The 19,314-nt window shown below is 52.6% G+C and overlaps 1 protein-coding gene across 1 annotated transcript in view; it reads left to right on the top strand.

Annotated features, from left to right (window-relative positions):
- The window catches only part of LOC143406198 (HUWE1-associated protein modifying stress responses 1), a 51,431-nt gene extending 44,845 nt beyond the window's left edge, over nt 1-6,586 (top strand). Inside the window, exon 4 of the mRNA XM_077106102.1 lies at nt 6,345-6,586. Coding sequence (XP_076962217.1) covers nt 6,345-6,361 — 17 coding nt within the window. The 3' untranslated portion in view covers nt 6,362-6,586. The remainder of the gene's footprint in view (nt 1-6,344) is intronic.
- The last annotated feature ends 12,728 nt before the right edge of the window (nt 6,587-19,314 follow it).

The following is a 19,314-nucleotide window of genomic DNA, read 5'->3' as shown; positions in this document are numbered from 1 at the left end:
GCGGTGGGCTGGCTCTGGATAATATATTCTTTTGAAGCGCAGGCATTTTATTATTATTCAAATCTTTAACATGTTAGTCTATTGAATTTGGAAGTTGAATCAGATGGGGCCGTGGGACTGTGTTTTTTTCCTCCTCCCCCACCCCCTTTCTCTCCCCTGCTTCTGTGGGCTGTGGATGATGGTGTCCCTCTGTGTGGGGGGGGGGAGGGGGAGGGGGGAGGGGGAGGGAGGGGGAGGGGGCGACGGTTTCTGATCTCTGTCTCTGTTTCCATCTGGACCCCAGCAGTGCCGACCCTTGGGCCTGGATCCTTGGTAATGGTGTTCGGGACGTGGGAGGGTGTTTAGCAGCGTCGCTGGACTCTCCTCATAGGTGCCAGGAGCGTTTCCCCTGCAGCTTAGGATAACTAAAAGAGCGTGCCCAGCGGAACCAAGTGTGTCCCCTGTGGAGCGAAACTGCTCCCTGTGGGACCCCTGGTCCGTTCCTCTCTGCATCTCTGGTGAATTCTGTCCCTCTTGGTGACCAGCAGCTGGACGGAGCCCAGGGCAGGATCCCTGGGCTGCACTCATCACTCTGCAGCAGGACTGCTGCCTCCGTCCCTCTGGGCTTCCAGGGAACGTGACTCCAAGCTGATGAGAGGCCCGGAGGAGAGGCCCAAGCACAGCTAGCTCTGGGCGGCTCTCCTGGTGCAGGCCACGGGGCCCCTGGGAGTGCTGGGGGCTTGCAAAAGCTGGGGTTCCTCCAGCCTCTGGTGGGCCATGGGAGGAGACCCAGCACTTTGAGTTTCAGAAAAATCCAAGTGATAGTGGCCCTTGGCCTGTGTCCAGGATTCTAACTTCAGCAGCTGGCCGCACTCCACAGGCTGCTGGCGTCTGTGAGCATCGGCTCCCGAGTGCCAGTGGCCTCTGGAGTCTTTGTGGCTGAGGTCCTGGCCTGTTCCCTACTAAGGGGGCCAATGTGGTGGGATCAGATGCATCTGAATTTAGAGGTGTTGATCTAGATGGTGGGTTCTCTGCTGGGTCTTGAAAATGAGACTCACAGAAGACAGGCTGGCATGCTTGGGTGCCGTGGTGATCACCCCTGTGATCCCAGCACTCAGGAGGCCGAGGCAGGAGGATCGAAAGTTTGAGGTCAACCTTGGAAACTTAGGGAGACCTAAAAATAAAAAGGTCTGGGGGTGTAGCTCAGTGATAGAGCACTCCTGGGTTCAATACTCAGCGCAAAGAAAAAAAAAAAAAAAAAACCAGCAAGAGAAGACCAAGCACATTTATTACCATGTCCACGGTACTCACCTGGGGAGGCCTGGCCGGGACCTGGGCTTGTGAAGCACTTAACAAAAGAGTAGTTTGCAGATAGGTGACAAGACCAAGGTGAGGGACTTCGAGCTTTTGGGGTGGTAAATTAGAGGTAGGTGAATCTACAGGATGGTCATGTCCATGAGGGCAGGCTGGTAAGGCTTGCTGATAGGGTCTGGCCTGTCACCTTGGTTAGCTTTGTCCTTGCTAACGGCTGGGGGAGGGGTCACCTTCACACATTCATGTCCTGCTTTAGGGCAGCGAGCTCTTCCTGCACCTGCTTCTGCTCCTTAGACCAAGGTGGCGTATTTTGGGGGTCCTGTTCTGCGGTCCTTCTGGGCAAGACATACGCCCCAACCACCCTCATTCCTTCTGTCCCAAGTGTGGGCTGGCCCGATGTCACAGCAGATGTGTCACAGCGAGGCCACCTCCCTCTCCCGCATTGCCACGTTTGTTCCTGATATCCTTCTCTCCGTGAAATCTCGGCTATTGGTTCCCCCAAGTGGGAGAGGGTCACTGTCCACATGGAGGTGGCCACATGGCAGGGTAGAGGACAGTTTCGCGTTAGTGTGGACAGACAGGCCTGACTTTGAATCTAGATTCTTCCACTTAACATCTGTGTGACTTTGTTCGAGTCTCCCTCTCTGGGCCTGCTTCCTCTTCTATAACAAGGACACCACTACCCAGTGGCATATCTACCATACATGGCACTCGCAGTGGATCCTTTTTTCTTCTTTTTTTTCTGGGCTGGGACTGACCCCAGGGTCTCACACAGGCTCGGCCTGTGCTGTCCCACTGAGCCACCCTCCCAGCCCCAGGGTGGATTCTCCTTAAACACTCCTTCTTTCTAGGCATACCATACAATGCACTCACTTACGGAGACAGTTGAATTTTCTTGGACCCATTGCATCATTCACTTTAGAACTTGTCGTAAAATACACGTAAAATCCACCATTTTGATCGTTTTTGGTGTACACATTGGTGACGTTAAACAACATCTTCTACATGACAGAAGTATCTCCCCTAACAGAAATCTTTAGTAGAAATCATTTTCTTGTTCTTCAGTTTTAAAACAAATGATTAACAATAAAAAGAGAAGAACACATTTCAATTTTATTTTATTTTTATTGTTTTGCTAACATTTCATGGACTTTGAGTCATTGACTGGCATAGTGCACACCAGTGCTTCATTTGTGGTCAGGGATGGTCACAGAATTACATGGGTTGAACTAAACCATGTTGATCTAATTTTGATGTCCACCATGTTAAGGATGAGAGTTATACATTAACTGATCCCTAAAGGACAAAATTGGAGTGAGGGAAATCAGAAAATGCGATAATGTTGAGACCCCTGGAAGACAACTTGAGCATCACAGTGCTTCATGGTCATCAACTGTGGACTTTGATTTAAGGTGCACGTAGCTTGGTCCCTGTCATAGGACGGTGTACTAAATATCATTTTTTAAAAAATTGTGGAGAATTCATATAATAAAATACCACATAACAATATAACAAAAAGAGGAAATTCTACCACATACAACCTGGGTAAACTTCAAAGAATAACAGTGAGAGCAAGAAAGCAGACATGAAGGTGAACACTGTGTGGCTTGTTGTACACAGTGCACTGCAGTCAGGAACACACTGTTGAGTGCTAGACGGTGAGACGGGTCCACAGACTGTTTCACCCGAGGGTGGCAATGACCTGTGAGACAGGAGTCGTGACTAGAGAGGATGTGGTTGGGAATTTAAGTAGTATTCTCGTTCTGTCTGTGGGAAGTGTTTGCACAGGTGTGTTGAATTTGCCATAGTTCTGTGGACTGTACACTTTTTATTTGTGCCTTTTCATACTTCAGAACAAGGTTATTTTTTATAAAGAAGATTTCTGATAAGTTTGGATTCAGCATTAGCCCCTGCTAGGTTCAAGGTGGTACTCGCTCTCTCCTTCCAGGATCACAAATTTGTGTCTCCATCTTTGCTCAGACGGAACAATACAAAACAAAAACAAAACAAAACAAACAAAAAACAAACAAAAACTCCGCAAAAACAAAAAGCAACTCTGGCATCGCCACAAAATGACCTAAAAACAGTGTCATTTCTTAAAGGAACTATGCAGCTTATCCACATTACCACTGCTTTCCCACAAGCCAAACATTCCATTCAGAGTCTCCCAGGTTTAAGCTAAAAAAGACCTCCCATTTCCACAAGCTTATTTTTCTTACATTGGCATTCCTTTTCAGAGTAGGATTTTCATTCTCTTTTTAAATTAGCTATTTCAGATTCGATGTTGAAATGCTTTTGAGTAAGATCTTTGCAGAAAAGGTAGAAATTTCTGTGTCTTAATGTTCCAGAAAGAATTCCATTTCAGTCATCTGGTCATTTCTTCATTTGGTGGTTCCATTTTCCCCCAAATATTTCATCATCAATTTAATAACCAGAACTCCCTTCGAAGGACCTCAATTGATCATTGCTTGTAACTCCTAATCATCATGTATTCATTATGTGGTTGCTTTTTTTTTGTTCGTTTGTTTTTGTTTTTAGTTTTTAATTTTTTAAAATTAATTTTAAAATTTGTTTTAATTAGTTATATATGACATGCACTTTAATATATCATACATAGATGGGATAAATTTCTCATTTTTCTGAGTGTACATGTTGCACAATCACATTGGTCATGCAGTCACATCTATACACACAGTCATAATGTCTGCTTCATTCTACTATCTCTCCTATCCCCACATCCCCTCTCTTCCCCTCCCCTCCCATCACTTCTCTCTACCTAATCTAAGGTAATGCTATCCTTCCCTAGTGCCCCCCACCTTATTGTGAATTAGCATCCACATATCAGAGAAAACATTTGGCCTTTGGTTTTCTGGAATTGGCTTATTTTGCTTGGTATCATTAAAAAAATTTTTTTGAACTGGAGATTGAATCCAAAGGTGCTTGACCACTGCGCCACATCCCCAGCCTGTTTTATTTTTAATTTGTTGGGGCCAGGATATCAGTGAGTTTAGAGCCTTGCTAAATTGCCAAGGCCGGTCTTGGTCTTGCAATCCTCCTGCCTCAGCCTCTGAGTTGCTGGGCTTACAGATGTGTGCACCACATTTCCCTATTAAAGATGGTCTTTGACATCAATAGAATATTTCATCTGTGAGCTGAAGTCTAGGCTTAACAGACAAAAACAGCACATCTCTGCCCCACCGTTTTGCTCTTATAAACTATAAACACAAGTAAAAATTCTAAGTTTTGATTTTTCTATATATATATTTTGTTGTGCTGGGGATAGAACTGGGGACTCATGCGCATGAGGCGCCTGCTCTGCCCTGAGGGAGCCCCAGCTCCAGCCTCCAAGTTTCTACTTGTAGGTGGAGTGAGGGGCTCGGGGCAAGCCCGACTCTGCTCTTCCTGCGTGTGACGAACCCGTTTGGACCCAGCATGGGAAGGTTCAGGAGGAGCTGGAGGAGCAAACCCAAGCCCCTGGGCACTCCTGCCATTAGGGACCTGGCTTGAAGGCCTGTAGCTGGCTGTGCACCTGGAGCCCACATTGACCTCTGAGTGCAGTGCGCGGCTCATACGTCCCCAGTGCCCGTGGTATGATCAACACAGGCCAACGCCTCTTCCCACAGATAGGGCCTCTACCGCTTGCTTAGGAATTTAGGCTCTTCTGTCCTGCTGTGGTGCTCCTCCAAACCCCCATCATCTATCACTTTGGAAATTCCCTCTCCAAGAGGAGGGGAATGTGGAGTTTGCAGGAGCTGAGCTTTGTGCTATGCTATTTTCTGTGTAGTTTGCTGGGGAAGAGCGCGTTGCTCTGGGCCTTGTGCTCTGGGATATCAGTAGGAACTCATGTCAGATCCCCTTTTTATTAAAATCCGTAAAGTAAATTCCACTGATGAAGCGTCCACATTCTACCGACAGTATCAGAACAGCCAGGCATTTAAAGAAGGGCTGTGGGCAGCCCTGTGGGAGCATAAATTCAGAGTCTAAGCTCTGCTCTGGGGTAACAATGGATGAAATGCTGAACCCTCCCATCCTGTCCCTCCCTCCCTCTTCTCTCCTGTCCCAGAGCTGTATCTCACACCACCTGTAGCAGTCTGTTTTCTGTTGCTACAATGAAGCATCCGAGTGTGGGTACTTCATAAAGAAAAGAGGGCTATTTAGCTCTTGGTTTTGGAGGCTGAAAGTCCAAGATCAGGTGGCCTCATCTGATTGGCTTCTGGTGAGGGCTTCTTAGATGTACCACAACATGGCAGATGGCATCGTGGTGGGAGCTGGTCTGGGAGGGAGAGATTACCTGGTGAGACAGGAAGCCAGAGGCTGGGGAGGGGCCACTCTTGCTCTTCTTGTAAAAACTCACTTTCTTTGGAACTAACTGGTCCCGTGAAATGACATTTATCCCTTCCAAGGCCAGACCCCAGTGACCTCCTGGCACGAGACCCCACCTCTTAAAGGTTCCGACTAAGCCTCGGACACAGGAGCCTTTGGGGGACACTCATGCTACATGCCAGCTGCAGTTCCACCTCGTAAATGCTGGCTTTCCGTGTCCACACCACATCCTGCGGGGTGGACGCCCCAGCCCACCTCAGGGCACACACCCTGGCCCACCGAGGGCAGGTGAGCAAGAGCTGAGGTCTCAGTGCCCTCTGGCTCCTGTCCTGGCATTCACACTGGAAGTGTGTGGGTGTCCCTGAGACCCCCACGTGGCCTCACGCAGGTCGGCTTCCAGGTGTATTCCCAACCCTCATCACAGGAGCCTGAGGCTGGCTCTGTCTGGGTCTCCCTGGGGGCTTCCTGCAGCTGGTGTGAGTCTCCCAGGGCTGCCTGGGCACAGGACCACAGACCAGGTGACTTAAAACAATGGCAGCTTGTCACCCACCGTCCTGGAGGCCAGAACTCCAAACCAAGGTGCTCACAACCTCGGTTCTTTCAGGGCTCCAGGGACAATCTGTCCCAGTCCCCTCCCGCAGCTTCTGGAGGCTGCTCTGATGCTGGAGGGTCCTCTGCAGATGGCAGTGTGCCTCTGTGGTCACATGGCTTCTTCCCTTTGTCTACAGCTTATGGCCCATCCTGATCCTGTGCGACCTCAACTAAATGTAACTGGCGACATGCGCGAAGAGCCCATTTCCAAATGACGTCATATGCTGAGGCTCCAGGAGGACGTGAATTTGGGGTGACACTACTTGACCCAGTACAGCCCCTCGCATCCTGGCCCTCATCCCCAAACTTTTTAGGACCATCTGCCATCAAGGGGCCCTGATGAGACGCCCTCCTGGGATGGCAAGGATGGTGTGATCCCACCCAAAGGTGCCTGGAGCCGGAGCCAGGGGCGTGGGGGCTGGCCTTTCTCCTCATGGACCAGGGGTCGGCACGCTTTTCGGTAAGGGGCAGAGAATGAACACTGTTAGTCGTTGTGTGCTGAACCATCTCAGCTGAAACGTCTATCTCTGCCCTGTGTGAACGTCAGTGATTACCGATGGCCAAGTCCCAATAACATTTCAGATGTGGACACTGAATTTCTTACGATTTTTACAAGTTCCAAAATGTTATTCTTCTTTTGATGGTTTTAAAACAATTTTTTTTTGGGGGGGGGTACTTGGGATGGAGCCCTGGGGCTCTCTACCACTGAGCTACATCACCAGCTCTATATTTTATCTCGAGACAGGGTCTCACTAGGTTGCTGAGGCTGGTCTCAAACTTGTGATACTCTGGTCTCAGCCTCCCAAATTGCCGGGATTACTTTTGGGCACCACTGTACCCTGCTTAAAACAAGTTAAAGTTGTAAAAATCCACAGTGAGAGCTGTACAAACACACACTCAGTGGGCTGGATTCATTGGTGGGTTGTCACCTGCCAATCCCCGTAGAGACCATTTTCTTTGTATTTCTGGTGTTTCTTATGGGACTTCGTGTAGTGACCAAGATACTGAATGTCTACCTGTCAGAGACATATTGTGGGGATTAGCTGAAAATCTATGAAATCTCAAAGTCGTTTTATTTAAAAACCCATTTTTCAGTACTGGGGATGGAACCCAGGACCTCAAGCAGGCTGGGCAAGTGCTCTACCCCTGAGCTGCTCCCCTAGGCCCGGGGAGTTTTGCAAAGGCCGACTAGTTTTCTGGGGGAATTTTGCACCTTGCAAGAGCAAAGCAGGCAGAGCCTGAGTCCTCGAAGTTCCCCAGCTTCCGGCTGCGCCGGCTTCCCAGCCATTCCCCGCACACCCGGCAGGGGGCGCCGGGAGATCGCGTTTGCTGGGTGTCCCGGGACCGGGGAAGCCTTCTCAGCTGCGTCCTGCCAGGAGATGGGAGACGCTGGGAGATGGCCCAGATGACCTCTGAGTGTCTTTTCTGCCCTTTCAACCCCAGTTCCTTTTGAGATGAAGGTATGGGATGGGCTGCCCGGAGCTGGCTCGCAGCAGCTGGAAATTCAGCAGAATAGTCCCCTTTCTTGGGAAGAAAATGAAAACGCAGACACTGCTGCAGGTGGCTGGGTGCTGGGGTTTCAGACCGCCCTGGTTCTCACTCTTTTTGCGCAGTAAGTGTGTGTGTGTTTATACAAGAATCAAAGGAGGCGGGTGGTCAGGGATTGCTTTAACTAAAGGCAGGACCATTAAGCACGTGAGAAATAGCAGGCAGAAAGGACATGGTCACATGGGTGGGGCTTGGGCATCAAGGACCCACAAAGATACTCTGTTAGCTTTTAGGGCCCTAAAGCCATTAGGTGAGGCCACTTCCCCAGTGACTGCCTGGCTTTCTGGGCGGATGGGGAAGTGTTCTGCTTAGTGTCCCTATCCGTCAAATGGGTATGGAGCAAAGAGCACAGATAGGTCCACAGTGGAGGGCACTGTGGTGTGGTCTGCAGACCAGCATCATCAGCATCACCTGGGAGCTGCTTAGGGATGCGCAATCTTGGGCATCCAGAATCTGACGCTCTGGGGTCGAAGGCCAGCAATCAGCCCCTCTCAAGCCCCCAGGTTTGTCTGATGCGGTCTCAGGCTGGGGGACCCTAGGGGTCCTGCTGTGGTCTTCATCCTTGGCTGCACGTTGGAATCATCTGGCTTAAAAAAAACTCTGATGAGGGGCCACACCCCAGGTCAATCACATCCATGTCCTGGGGTGGGACCAGAGTTCGTGTGTTTTTTTTAAAGCTCCAGTGGTCATGATCATTTCAACCTGGCCAAGGTCAGGCTCCACTGGTGTCTTGGAAAGTGGTTTTGGAGTCAGCCGAAATCCAGGAGTGAAACCCAGGAGCAAAACCCTGCTTTATCACTTAATCATCAAGCTAGTTGGGCAAGGCACAAGACTTCTCTGACCTGCTGTTTCTCCTCTGTAGTATCAAGACAATCTTTCCTGGAGTCAAGAATTGTTTGAAGGTGGAATGAGCGGTGTAGGCAAGCATCTCATGAGTGGAAGCACCTAGAAGGATTTCTGGCACCCAGTGGAGTCTAGCCCGTGACCGTGCCCTCCCTGTTCCCTTCTGTTGATCTAGGGGGCTTTCTAGGGCAGGCACCACATCATATTGCTTAGGTCACAAGGATGGCATCAGTAGGGTCCTGCTGGGCTTCTACCCTCAAGTCTTGCTGCCTTTCCTCGCTCAGGTGAGCTTTGACGTCTGTGTGAATTAACAACGCCTGGATGCCCTTGACCTTGAGGAACCTACTATGACACAGAGTTTCCAGCATAAAATACATGGGCAGAGATTTTTTTTTTTTCCTGTTTGCCCTTGAAAAAAATTGGAAACACAGCTTTATTGCTAGGCAAATAGTAGAATAAATTACGGCGCATTCAGTGATATGGAACGCCACGGACCATTAAAAAGAATTAGGTAGATCTATATGTATTGACCTGGAAAAAGATGTGCTACATGCATATGGTTAAGTGAGACAGTGAATTGCTGAGTCATACCTGTGACACGATTCTTTCTTCCTTCTTTTTTTTCCCTTAGAAGAAAAGAAGTTCCCTATTATGTTTATCCTCAGCTGTGGGTTTTTGTGGTCATAAAGAAGAGGTTAGCTAGTGTGCCCTGGGTTTTCTTCCCAGCACTGCCAAAATATGAAAAAAAGAAAAATCTTGGAAAAAAAATTTCCAGTCTATTTAAATCAGTTACCTTGTGGGGTGGGACGGAGAGGAGACTTAGTCATTCATTCTGTTTTCATTCAATATTAATATCATTTTAAATAGAAGAGATGGGGTTCTGTGTGTTGCATAGGCTGTCTTCAAACTCTGGGGCTCAGGCAGTCCTCCTGCCCCAGCCTCCCTGGGTACCTGGACTACAGCTGGGTGTCACAGTGCCTGGCTTCATTCGGGGAATATTTCTGAAGGGCCCCCATGTGCCAGACACGGTTTTAGCCCTGGGGATACACTCATGGGTGAATCAGACCAAGTCCCTGCTGTAGAACTCGAGGGACCGGCTTCCTGGCTTGACAGGTCCATCCTGGTGTCAGCCCTGCAGGCCCAGCACCTCCTGAGACCCCTCAGTCCAGGACAAGCAGGAGTGATGTGTCGCCCTGTGGCGTTTGCACATTAGCTGGGGAGACATGGCAGACATGTGGGGGTGAAGGTGCCACCTAATTGCTCTTCCTGTTCCTCTAAGGTGAGGCCGGCCCTCCTGCCAGGGCCCCCCCACCCCCAGGTCCTCCTTAGCTTCTGATTGGAGGGTGGAGATGGAAGGCTGGGCCCAGTCCCAGTCCCAAGGGTCATTGGCCGGTTTCCACTTTGCTGAGTCGGCAGCGGGACCTAATTTGTTAATTAAGAGAAGATGGTGAGCTGCCTCCTATTTTGATTAACTAATGGCCTTCCCAGCACGACTTGGATTCAACTGGAGACGTCACTGCAACTTTTAATGAAATGATTTGAAGGGCCATTAGGAGGCACTTCCTGATATGAGGCAGCTCCTGGGCACCCAGAACTGCTTGGCCCCAGAGCCAGCCCCCACCGGCCTGAGTGCACACTTGGCTTTGGTTTTAAGAGATGATTCTTCATCTTTTTGTCATGCTTGAGGGCTTGCTGACCTTCTCGGCTTTAACCCAGCTTGCTCTGCACTGGAAGCCGGGCCAGACGAGCCAACTGAGCTTAGAGGCTATAGCAGGTGGACGCTGGTGCCCACGCCCCCGTTCCAGGGTCTTCCACCTGCAAGGACCTGGAAGACCCGCAGCTCTGCTCTGGGCTTTCCTTGTGCGTGGCTGGAGGTGCTGGGGAGGGGGTACTACCGGGGGGCTGTGTCCCCCAAGAGACTGGAGTCCTCATCCCTGTACTGTGTGTCCACAGGGCTGCCGTCTCTGGAAATAGCACCTTGGCTGAGGTCACTAGGGTCAGTCCTAATTCAAAACGACTGCGGTCCTCATTAAAGGGGAGCAGCTTGGACACGGAGGCAGACATACTGGCACATGGGGAGAAGGCCGTGGGAGATGACGGTGGAGACCTGGGTGAGGTGTCCACAAGCCAAGGAATGGTGGTGGCCAGTGAACCACCAGAACCTGGGAGAGAGGCACAGAACAGAGGCACAGCCTTGACCTTGGACTTCCATTTCCAGAACAGGTTCACAACCGATTTCTGCTGTTTGACCCCCCAGTTTGTAGTCCTTGGTTGTGCAGCCCCTCGGAAACCAACAGCAGGGCTAACAGCCCCTTCTCTTAGAGCACCCTCCCGCCAGCGACCGCGGGGAGTTAGTGGGTGTGATGGTTCCTTTGAGTTGCCAACCGGATTGGATTAAGAGGCCAAGGAGGGTTCTGTGGGTGTCGGTGGGGGCGCGTCCAGGAGTGATTGGCACGTGGGGTGGCCAACTGGAATGGAGACCCGCCCTAAGCTGGGCAGCACCGTCCAATAGGGCGGTGGCTTGGATGGAAGAACAAGGCGGCCGCAGGTGAAGCTCGGTTCTTCTCGAGCAGGTGCGTGGTGTCCGCTGGATGGTCTGAGGATGGCGGACGCTCCTTCTCATCTTCCAAAGTGGACTCTGCAGTGATTCCCCAGGAGCCTTTGGTGGGGACTAGGGTAGCACCGCTGACCCCTCCTGTCCTGGGGTTTCAGCCTCTTGGGCTGCGCAGCTCCTGGTCCCTCCAGCTCTCCAGCCTGCAGACGGCCACTGTGGACTGTCCAGCTTCTGGTCACATAAGCCAGCCTCCTAAGTCCCCTTTATAGTCATACTTCCTGCTGACTCTGCTCCTCTCGAGACCCCTGACTACTACAGTGGGTAAGTCCCCAGCATCCTGGCCTTCCAGGGGGGCCTCCCACTGTGACCTGTTGACCTTGAGTGCTGGCTGCCCTTCCCTGTCTGTCTGTCTTTCCATTCCCCGTGTTTCCTGGGGTCGTGACCCAGATAAGCAGCTTGCACTTGAATTTCCGCCCCAGGTGTGGCTCTGGGACAGAGGCACTGAGCCTGGTCGCTGGTGTGCAGTGTGCACACCGTGTGGTGGCCTGCCCGGTGCAGTGTGCAGAGCTCAGCTCACGCCCTCTGGGTGCAGGAAGGGAAGGTTCGTGCCTGTCCCCCTCGCCCATGCTGTGCTCGAGGCTGCTTCTGTCTGCAGAACCCCCTCGCTCCCCTCGGGATGGTGTCTACATTCTAGCTGAGGCTCCTGGCACCCTGGGCCTGCTGTGGCCGGGGGTCGTGTCACCTCCTTTTCAGGACAGGCTGCCCTGGTTTCTTCCCAGACTCTGGTTTTGGCTCACGTGGGGCAACATCGCTTCCTGGTCCAGCTCTGACTCTGCTGCTGCGTCCCCCCCGGCCATTCCGCCCCTGTGCTCAGGGGCCCGAGGAACACAGTGGAGCTCTCTGACGCTGCTCGCCGCTTCCCGGAGCCTTTCCCGAGCACATGAAACCTGCACCAGGGCAGCCGTTTCCTCCAGAGGACGACGCAGAGCTCGGGCAGTGTGCCGGGTGGACCCCTGCATGGGGCAGCGTTTGGGTCTGTATCCCCTGTGTCACTGGCCGGAGGACTGTGGTGGCCCCAGGAGAATGCCGTGTTTGAATGTGTCCCCCAAAGCTTGTGTGCTGGGAACTTGATCCCCAGTGCAGGTGCTGATGGCGTTTGGAGTGAGACGTTGAGAAGTGACTAGGGTTACAAGAGGTCATGAGGGTGAAGCCCCGTGATGGCATCAGTGGCTGTATAAGAAGAGAGGAGAGAGCTGAGCTGGCTGGCTTGCTCTGTCTCATCAGTACCCTGTGCCATGTTGCTACCCACAGGGAGGCCCTCACCAGACACCAGAGCCTCTAGGACTGTGAGCAAGGAACTTCTTTTCTTTATACATCCCTCCACCTGTGGTATGCTGTTACAGTAACCGAAAATGGACGAAGACGGAGATCCTGGGGCAGGAAGAATGACCTCCTCTCCAAGAGGCATGCTGGGACTCAGGGTCATTTAGGAGATTGCACTTTGCAAGCAGCACAGAAACATTTGGAATCCAAAGCGGGCATTCCCCTTCACTTTGTGTTTGAGGGGCATTTTCTGAGACTGCTGTATAAATGTAGACGTAGGTCTGATATGGGTGGATGTAGATTCAGACAGTTGTAGCTACAGATGTAGATGTAGGTGAGATGTGGACGTGGGCATCCATGTATCTGAATATGGATTTAAAAGCACAGTCCTGGCTGGGATGGTGGTGTGTGCATATACTAGGGAGGCTGAGAGAGAAGGATAAGTTCAAGGCCAGCCTCAGCAACTTAGCAAGACCCTGTCTCCAAACAAGAAATAAAAAGGTCTGGGGATGTAGCTCAGTGGTAGAGTGCTTGTCTGACATGTGGGAGGCCCTGGGTTTGATGTCTAGCACCGCAAAAAGCAATAAACAGAGACAAGACCCAGATTTGGAAGCAGCCGTGAATGTCATTTTGCAGGCTGTGTGGCTTGTGGACTTTCTGTTATCATTACACCATTGTTTTCTGAAACAAGTGCATCTCTGCCCACTCACTCCTGGTAACCAGCCCCTGTTCTCTGCAGGCCCGTCCTTCCCATTTCTTGTCCAGCTGTCCTGCCTGACGCTGCAACAGAGCTATTTTACTCTTAGATCTTTGTGTTTTCATGCAAGCATTGCCATAAGGAGACTCCTGTGTGGAGTTTGTGCGTCACAAGGTAAGTACATTTCAGATTTGGGGAGGGACTATCAATTGCCCTCCAAAAGGCTGAACCCCCTTGCGCTCCCAGAGTCATTTCACTTGAATACTAAAAAGGACCGTGACCTCCTTTTGTGCTCCCTGCTGGGGAAGAGGGCGGATCAGTTACCTGTAAAGAGGTGGGGGTGGCCCAGTTGGTCTGAGCCTCCACTCTGAGCTCCATTGCGCCTTTCTCAGTGAGCAGGCGTGAAAGGGAGCTCAGCGCAGGTCCCTAACACAGTGCAGATTTCAGAATTTTCCCAAGAGCCACAAGACTCCCTCCTTCCTGGCAGGTTTGGGATGAGGGAGGTTTTCCTACATCCATGATCGGGGATCATCGAGGAACTGGTCAAATGTTTGCACAGTGACAATTCGGGGACAAGAAATAAGGGCTTTTGATTCCATTTGATCTGAGGATTTTGGAACTTGCCTGGAGTTGGTGGCAGAGTGGAACCTCTCAGGGTTATCCCTCCTCATTTCCTTCTTCCCAGTTTTCCTAATTAAAGGGAGACGGAGCTGTCAAGGGTCTCCTTGCTGGGGTGGGGCTCTGGATTCTGAAGGTTGATCCTGAGCAGGTGGTGGAGGAAGACCCAGGGTGAGAGGGAGTGAGGGGGAAGCAGACCCCTTGTGTCTAGGTGGCTTCACAGAGGTGAGGGCATGAGGTTGGGCGTGGGGGGACGTGGGTTGAGTTTGGGAGTCGTTGGGTTGAGTGTGGGGGGACATTGGGTTGGGTGTGGGGGGACGAGGGGGTTGGACGTGGGGGGACAAGGGGTTGGGTGTGGGGGGACAAGGGGTTGAGTGTGGGGGGATATCGGGTTGGGTGTGGGGGGACGAGGGGGTTGGACGTGGGGGGTCGAGGGGTTGGGTGTGGGGGGACGAGGGGTTGGGTGTGGGGGGGCGTTGGGTTGGACAGAGAAGAAGCACATTCACGGTGCATGGTGGGCAGGGGATTAAATGAAGCCCCTCCCCTGACCACGCAGCTTCTCAGAGGCCTCACTTGCGGTCCACTGGAATGCCCCCCTCACTGCCTAACTCTTCCTTAGACCTGCTCCAGCAGGATCTCCTCCAGACGGTGCTTCTCGGATTCAGGAGTGCCCGTGACCCAGCTGGGGGACTGGTGAAAATGCAGGTTCTCTCCAGCAGGTGAGGGTGGAGGTGGAGAGCAGGCAGATGCCAAGGCCCTGGAGGATCTTTGAGAGTGAACCCGGGTGTCGGGTTGGAGTCTAGCCCTCGGTCTCCTGGGTGCCGAGGAATGGAGTGTCACATTTTTTATGGCCAGGGAAACATTAATGAAGAATGCACCATCAGTGACATTAATTTCAGAGCTTTATGCATTCCTGGAGACTAACAAGCCACACCTGCTCCTTAGACACCCTCCAGCGGCTCCCCTCGCCCCCCCTTTCCGCTCTTTTAAAATTCTCCTCCTTCCCTGAGGGCACCTGGTTGGTGCTTTGAGCAGTTAAATCGATGTATGGAGGGACAGAGTCGTGGTTGTTAATTAAAACGCTGCTCTGCCACTTCAAAGTTACCGAGCGTTGAGCCGCCTGCCGGGAGGAAGGACGCTGGTTGGGTTTTATGTGCTGCCCAAAAGGCACCCTTGAAATGGGACGAGACGGACACTGGGTCCCCCTCCGCCTCCCCCATCCCTTCACTGTCACAGGCTCCAGAATTTTTCTGTCCAAGCCTCTGACCCCGAATCTCGCCCTTATTTCCTGTGCCAGTGGATGGATGGAATCTCCAGGTCACCTTCTGGATGAACCCTTCCTGGGGGCCGCTGTGAGAGCTAGAAGCTCACCTGTGGGAAATTGTTAGGAAAAGGCCCCAGGGAATGTGGCATTCGATCCGGGACCACAGGGCGCTCTGTGGACCTGGCCGCTACTTGCCCCAGCTTCAGCCTGTGCACCAGAGGGGAGGGTCTGTGGACTTAGGGTTCACTCTTCCTCTTTCTAGAATTTGCATGACTTTTTCTTTACTACTACTACTACTACTACTACTAATAATAATAATAAAAAGTTCTCTCTGTTTTTCCTTTTGGGAGATGGAGTCTTGCCGGGTTGCACAGGCTGGTCTCCAACTTGTAGGCCCCAGGGATCCTTCTCCTCGGCCTCCCGAGAAGCTGGGACTGCAGGTGTGGGCCACTGCACTTGGCCAAAAGCTCTTAGAAAAGTCGCGCTGCAACATGGGCGTGGCGAGGGTGCCTGCACCCACCTGAGTGCTGGATCTGTTCTGGGGGAAACCCAGAGGTGCGACTGTCATGTGATGGGGTGTGTTTAAAGTTTTTTTTCCATTTTTTATTGGTGCATTATAGTAATGGGATTCATTGTCACGTATTCGCACATGCACACACTATAGCAGTGGAATTGGCCGTGTCACTCCCGGTTCCCTTCCTCCCCTCCCCTCCCTTCCCTCCGCCCTCCCCCTGGCCCTCTCCTCTGTTCTAGGATTCCCTCCCTGGCTTCCCCATACGGGGCAGACATATTACCTTTGATTTTTCTGACTTTGGCGTATTTCACTTAACAATGGTCTCAAGTGCCACCCATTTTGCTGTGAAGGACATAATTTCATTTATCTTTGTGGCTGAATGAATCTCCTCTGTGGATACACGAAGCCAGATCTAGAGACAGGTAGTTAGTGCAGCCAGGTAAGTGTCCCATCTGGGCCCGGGAAACCAGACCTACACCTGGGAGACTGGAACGTTCCTGTCCTTAAAGATGTTAGTGAAGCAGCTCCCAGCAAAGAGGGAGGTCGAATCAAGTCTCCCGAGGCCCCTCCTGCCCTTTAAAAATGTCTTATTAATCCATTATGGTCATCCACAATATCGGGGTTCACAGCCTGCTCCACTCAGGCCCCAGTGCTGCCTCTCCCCCTCCCTCCTCCCTCCCCCCGTCCCCTTTCCTCTTTATTTATTGGTCTTCCTTCTTTCCCCTACTGGTTTAATTCTGTTTATTTATGGCTTTTTTAAACTAGTGCTTTACCGACACCCAGAGAGGTAAGATTCACCCTGCTGTATCCATCTGTGGACACCTATGCACTGAAGGACAGGCTTCAGCCCAGCGCCTCTTCCCTGGCCCCCCAGCCTGGGTGTCCCCCACACCCACCTTATGTGTGCCCACCCTAGTTCCGATTGTGCTGAAAGTCACCCGTCCACACGTCACAGTGGCGCCTAGAGGACTTGGAGCCGCGGTGGCAGGGCTGTTTTGTTCCTGGCCGTGGTACCTGGTGCCCGCCGCTACGCCTTGTTTGGAGAGTGGCCCCCTCTTCTCAATGCAGATCACCACCCGGTTCATTCAGTCCCTTCAGCCACCTGCGGCCCTAAGGGCTGAAGTTCTTGAGTGGCAGCCTTGTCCCCAGCATGGGGCACGTCCCTGTCCTCCCCCAGGCTGGTTGAGTGTGCGCTCAGTGCTGGGGTCAAAGAGGCTGCCCTTGAGGGCTTTGCTAAAAACCGTCTTTCTTTGAGCAGCGCTGTCCTGCTCACATTGCCGGTCACCTCAGCAGCCACCGGGTTTCCAAGTTGAACACACAGCTTGGCGTCCTAATGAACAGGACTGTGTCATAGGCTGGGAATTCGACAGGAGGGTGGATCCTAAGTGTTACACACACATACACACATGCGTGCGCGCGCACACACACACGCACCCGAGGTGCTCTGTGAGATGTCCACTCGCTCATCCAAGGTCCTTTCATACTCCTGTACGGAGCAGCGAGCCACACCCCAGCTGCGGACACTGGCCTCTAGTTGTCTGTGCAGCTGAAACAGCAAGGAGAGCCCGGGAAGAGCCAGGCACCTCCCTTCCCCAGGGGCCAGCTCCCTGCTCTGGGACCCACCCGGTCCCTGCTCTCTGTCCTCGGCTCCTCAGTCTGTCCCCGGGACTCCCCACTTGCTCTTCACCCTGCCCTCTGTTGTCCCCGTCCCCCACGCTCTCTCCCTGGAGCCACGGACACAGCTCCCGACCCTGTAAGCGGGCGTTTCCGGCCATGTCCGTGGCTGGCCTGGGAGGCGCCCGGCTGCCCACTCCTGGGTCGGGCTCTGCTCTTCTCTCCTCCTCCCCAGCGCAGGCCTGTGTCCGCCTCTTGCCATCTGAGTTTCCACCCCGGACTCTGCGGTCTGCGGACCTCCTGGCTGCTCCTCCTTCACTGGTGACTTTGCCCGGCTCCCTGTTGTCCTTGCTGCCATTCTTAGTGACGTTGACATCCACCCACCCAGGACCCCACCTGTCACCAGTTAGGTTGGAGTCTGTGACACGGAACCCGGGCACTGACGTGGAGCACCTTGGGAGATCCTCACGTGTTGGCAGGGAGCGGGATCTGCCCACGGCTCGGCCTCTCAGTTCTCCGACCTCCCGAGCTCCAGTGTTTCTCTGGAGCCCACTTCAGGTGCTGGCCCCCTCGGCTGAGCCCAGAGTGTTGCCATCAACAGGGCCACCCCATGGCCTCTTCCAGTTCATCCGCCTCCAGCCTCACGGAGCACCCGGCCCATCTCTGCCCTCTCCGTCACCAACCGCTCATCCTCACCTTCCTCCAGGGACCAGTGAACTCAAAACGAGCGCTGAGATCTGCTCACGGGGTACAGTGCCCGGCCGCGTGCTCCTGGGGATGTGGCTGGCTTCGGGTGCCTTTTCTTTGCTCAGCTCCTGAATCTGCTCAGCTTCTTCCTCCCCCCGCAGGTTGCCACATACTCTATAGAGAAGCGAGATCAGGGCACACGCAAGAGCTGCCTCCTCTTCCACCGGCCGTGCCCGCCTGTGCCTGCCCCAGCACCTCATCCCTGCTGTCCCCTCTACAGCAACAGAGAAGTGTCTGTGACCCAGCTGAGCCAGCCCGATGCTCTGATCCGTGTGCGTCGTGTAGTGTTCAGACAAGGCACACCTGCCCATCTCCTCAAGCAGCTTCATTTTTTATGGTGAAACATTTAAAATCCTTTTTTTTCGATTTAAAAAACCACACACACAGTGTGACTGTCACCTGTAGTCGCCCTGCTGTGAAAGAACACACCGGAACTTCTTTCTCCCATCTAACTACCATCTAGTATCCGTGTTAGTCGACATTTTTATTGTTGCTGTGACCGAAATACCTGACTCAGACAGCTGAAGAGGAGGCGAGGAGACTTTGGCTCCCAGCTTGGTTTCCGTCTGCGGTCCGCGGGCTCCATTCCTCTGGGCCTGAGGGAACACAGAGGAACATGGCAGACCCACCACTCCAGTTAGGTCCAGTTTCCTTAGCTTCTACCACTTCCCAATAATTCCGTAAAATTATCAATCTACTGAGGGTCCAGAGTTCTCCTGGCCCAGTCCTATAAGCCCACAACACTGCTGCACTGGGGACCAAGCCTTCAACCCTGAGTCTTTGGGGGACACTTCATGTCCAAACCATGCCAATACCCACTAATCAACCTCTCCCCACTTCTCCCTGCCCGTCCCTCTCCCCAGTCTCTGGTAGCCACCATTTGACTGTCAACTTCTCTAAGATCAACCCTTTGGAGTCCACGTACGAGTGACATCGTGAGGCGCTTGTCCTTCTGAGTCTGGATTATTCCATTTAACATGATGGCCTCTGGTTCCATCCGCGTGGTCGCATGTGACAGGACTTCATCCTTTGATGGCCGGAACGTCCTCCCCTGAGCATTTGTACCACGTTTTCTTTGTCCATCGGTCAGTTGACGGACACCTGGACTCCAGAGCTCACGCTGGCTTGCCGTCTCCCAGAGTTTGTTTCCACAGCTGACCTTTCCACACCCGGTCTCTCCCCTCCTCTAGATTGTTCCCATGGACATCAGTGTGGCCATCTCAGAGAGCATAAGGGGTTCTAGGTCCAATGGGCTTCTCTTGACTTCACGCCCTTTGTCAGCACATGTCTCATTTGTGACTCTCTTCTCCCTCACCGGCTTTCTCAGAAGGAGCGAGGGTCTCCACCGTCTCCCCCCGCGTCTCCCCGCATCTTGCAGTAGAGCA

This window comes from Callospermophilus lateralis, chromosome 19 (genome assembly GCF_048772815.1).
Source record: "Callospermophilus lateralis isolate mCalLat2 chromosome 19, mCalLat2.hap1, whole genome shotgun sequence".
Lineage (NCBI taxonomy): Eukaryota > Metazoa > Chordata > Mammalia > Rodentia > Sciuridae > Callospermophilus > Callospermophilus lateralis.
This window is presented reverse-complemented; position numbering and strand designations above follow the sequence as displayed.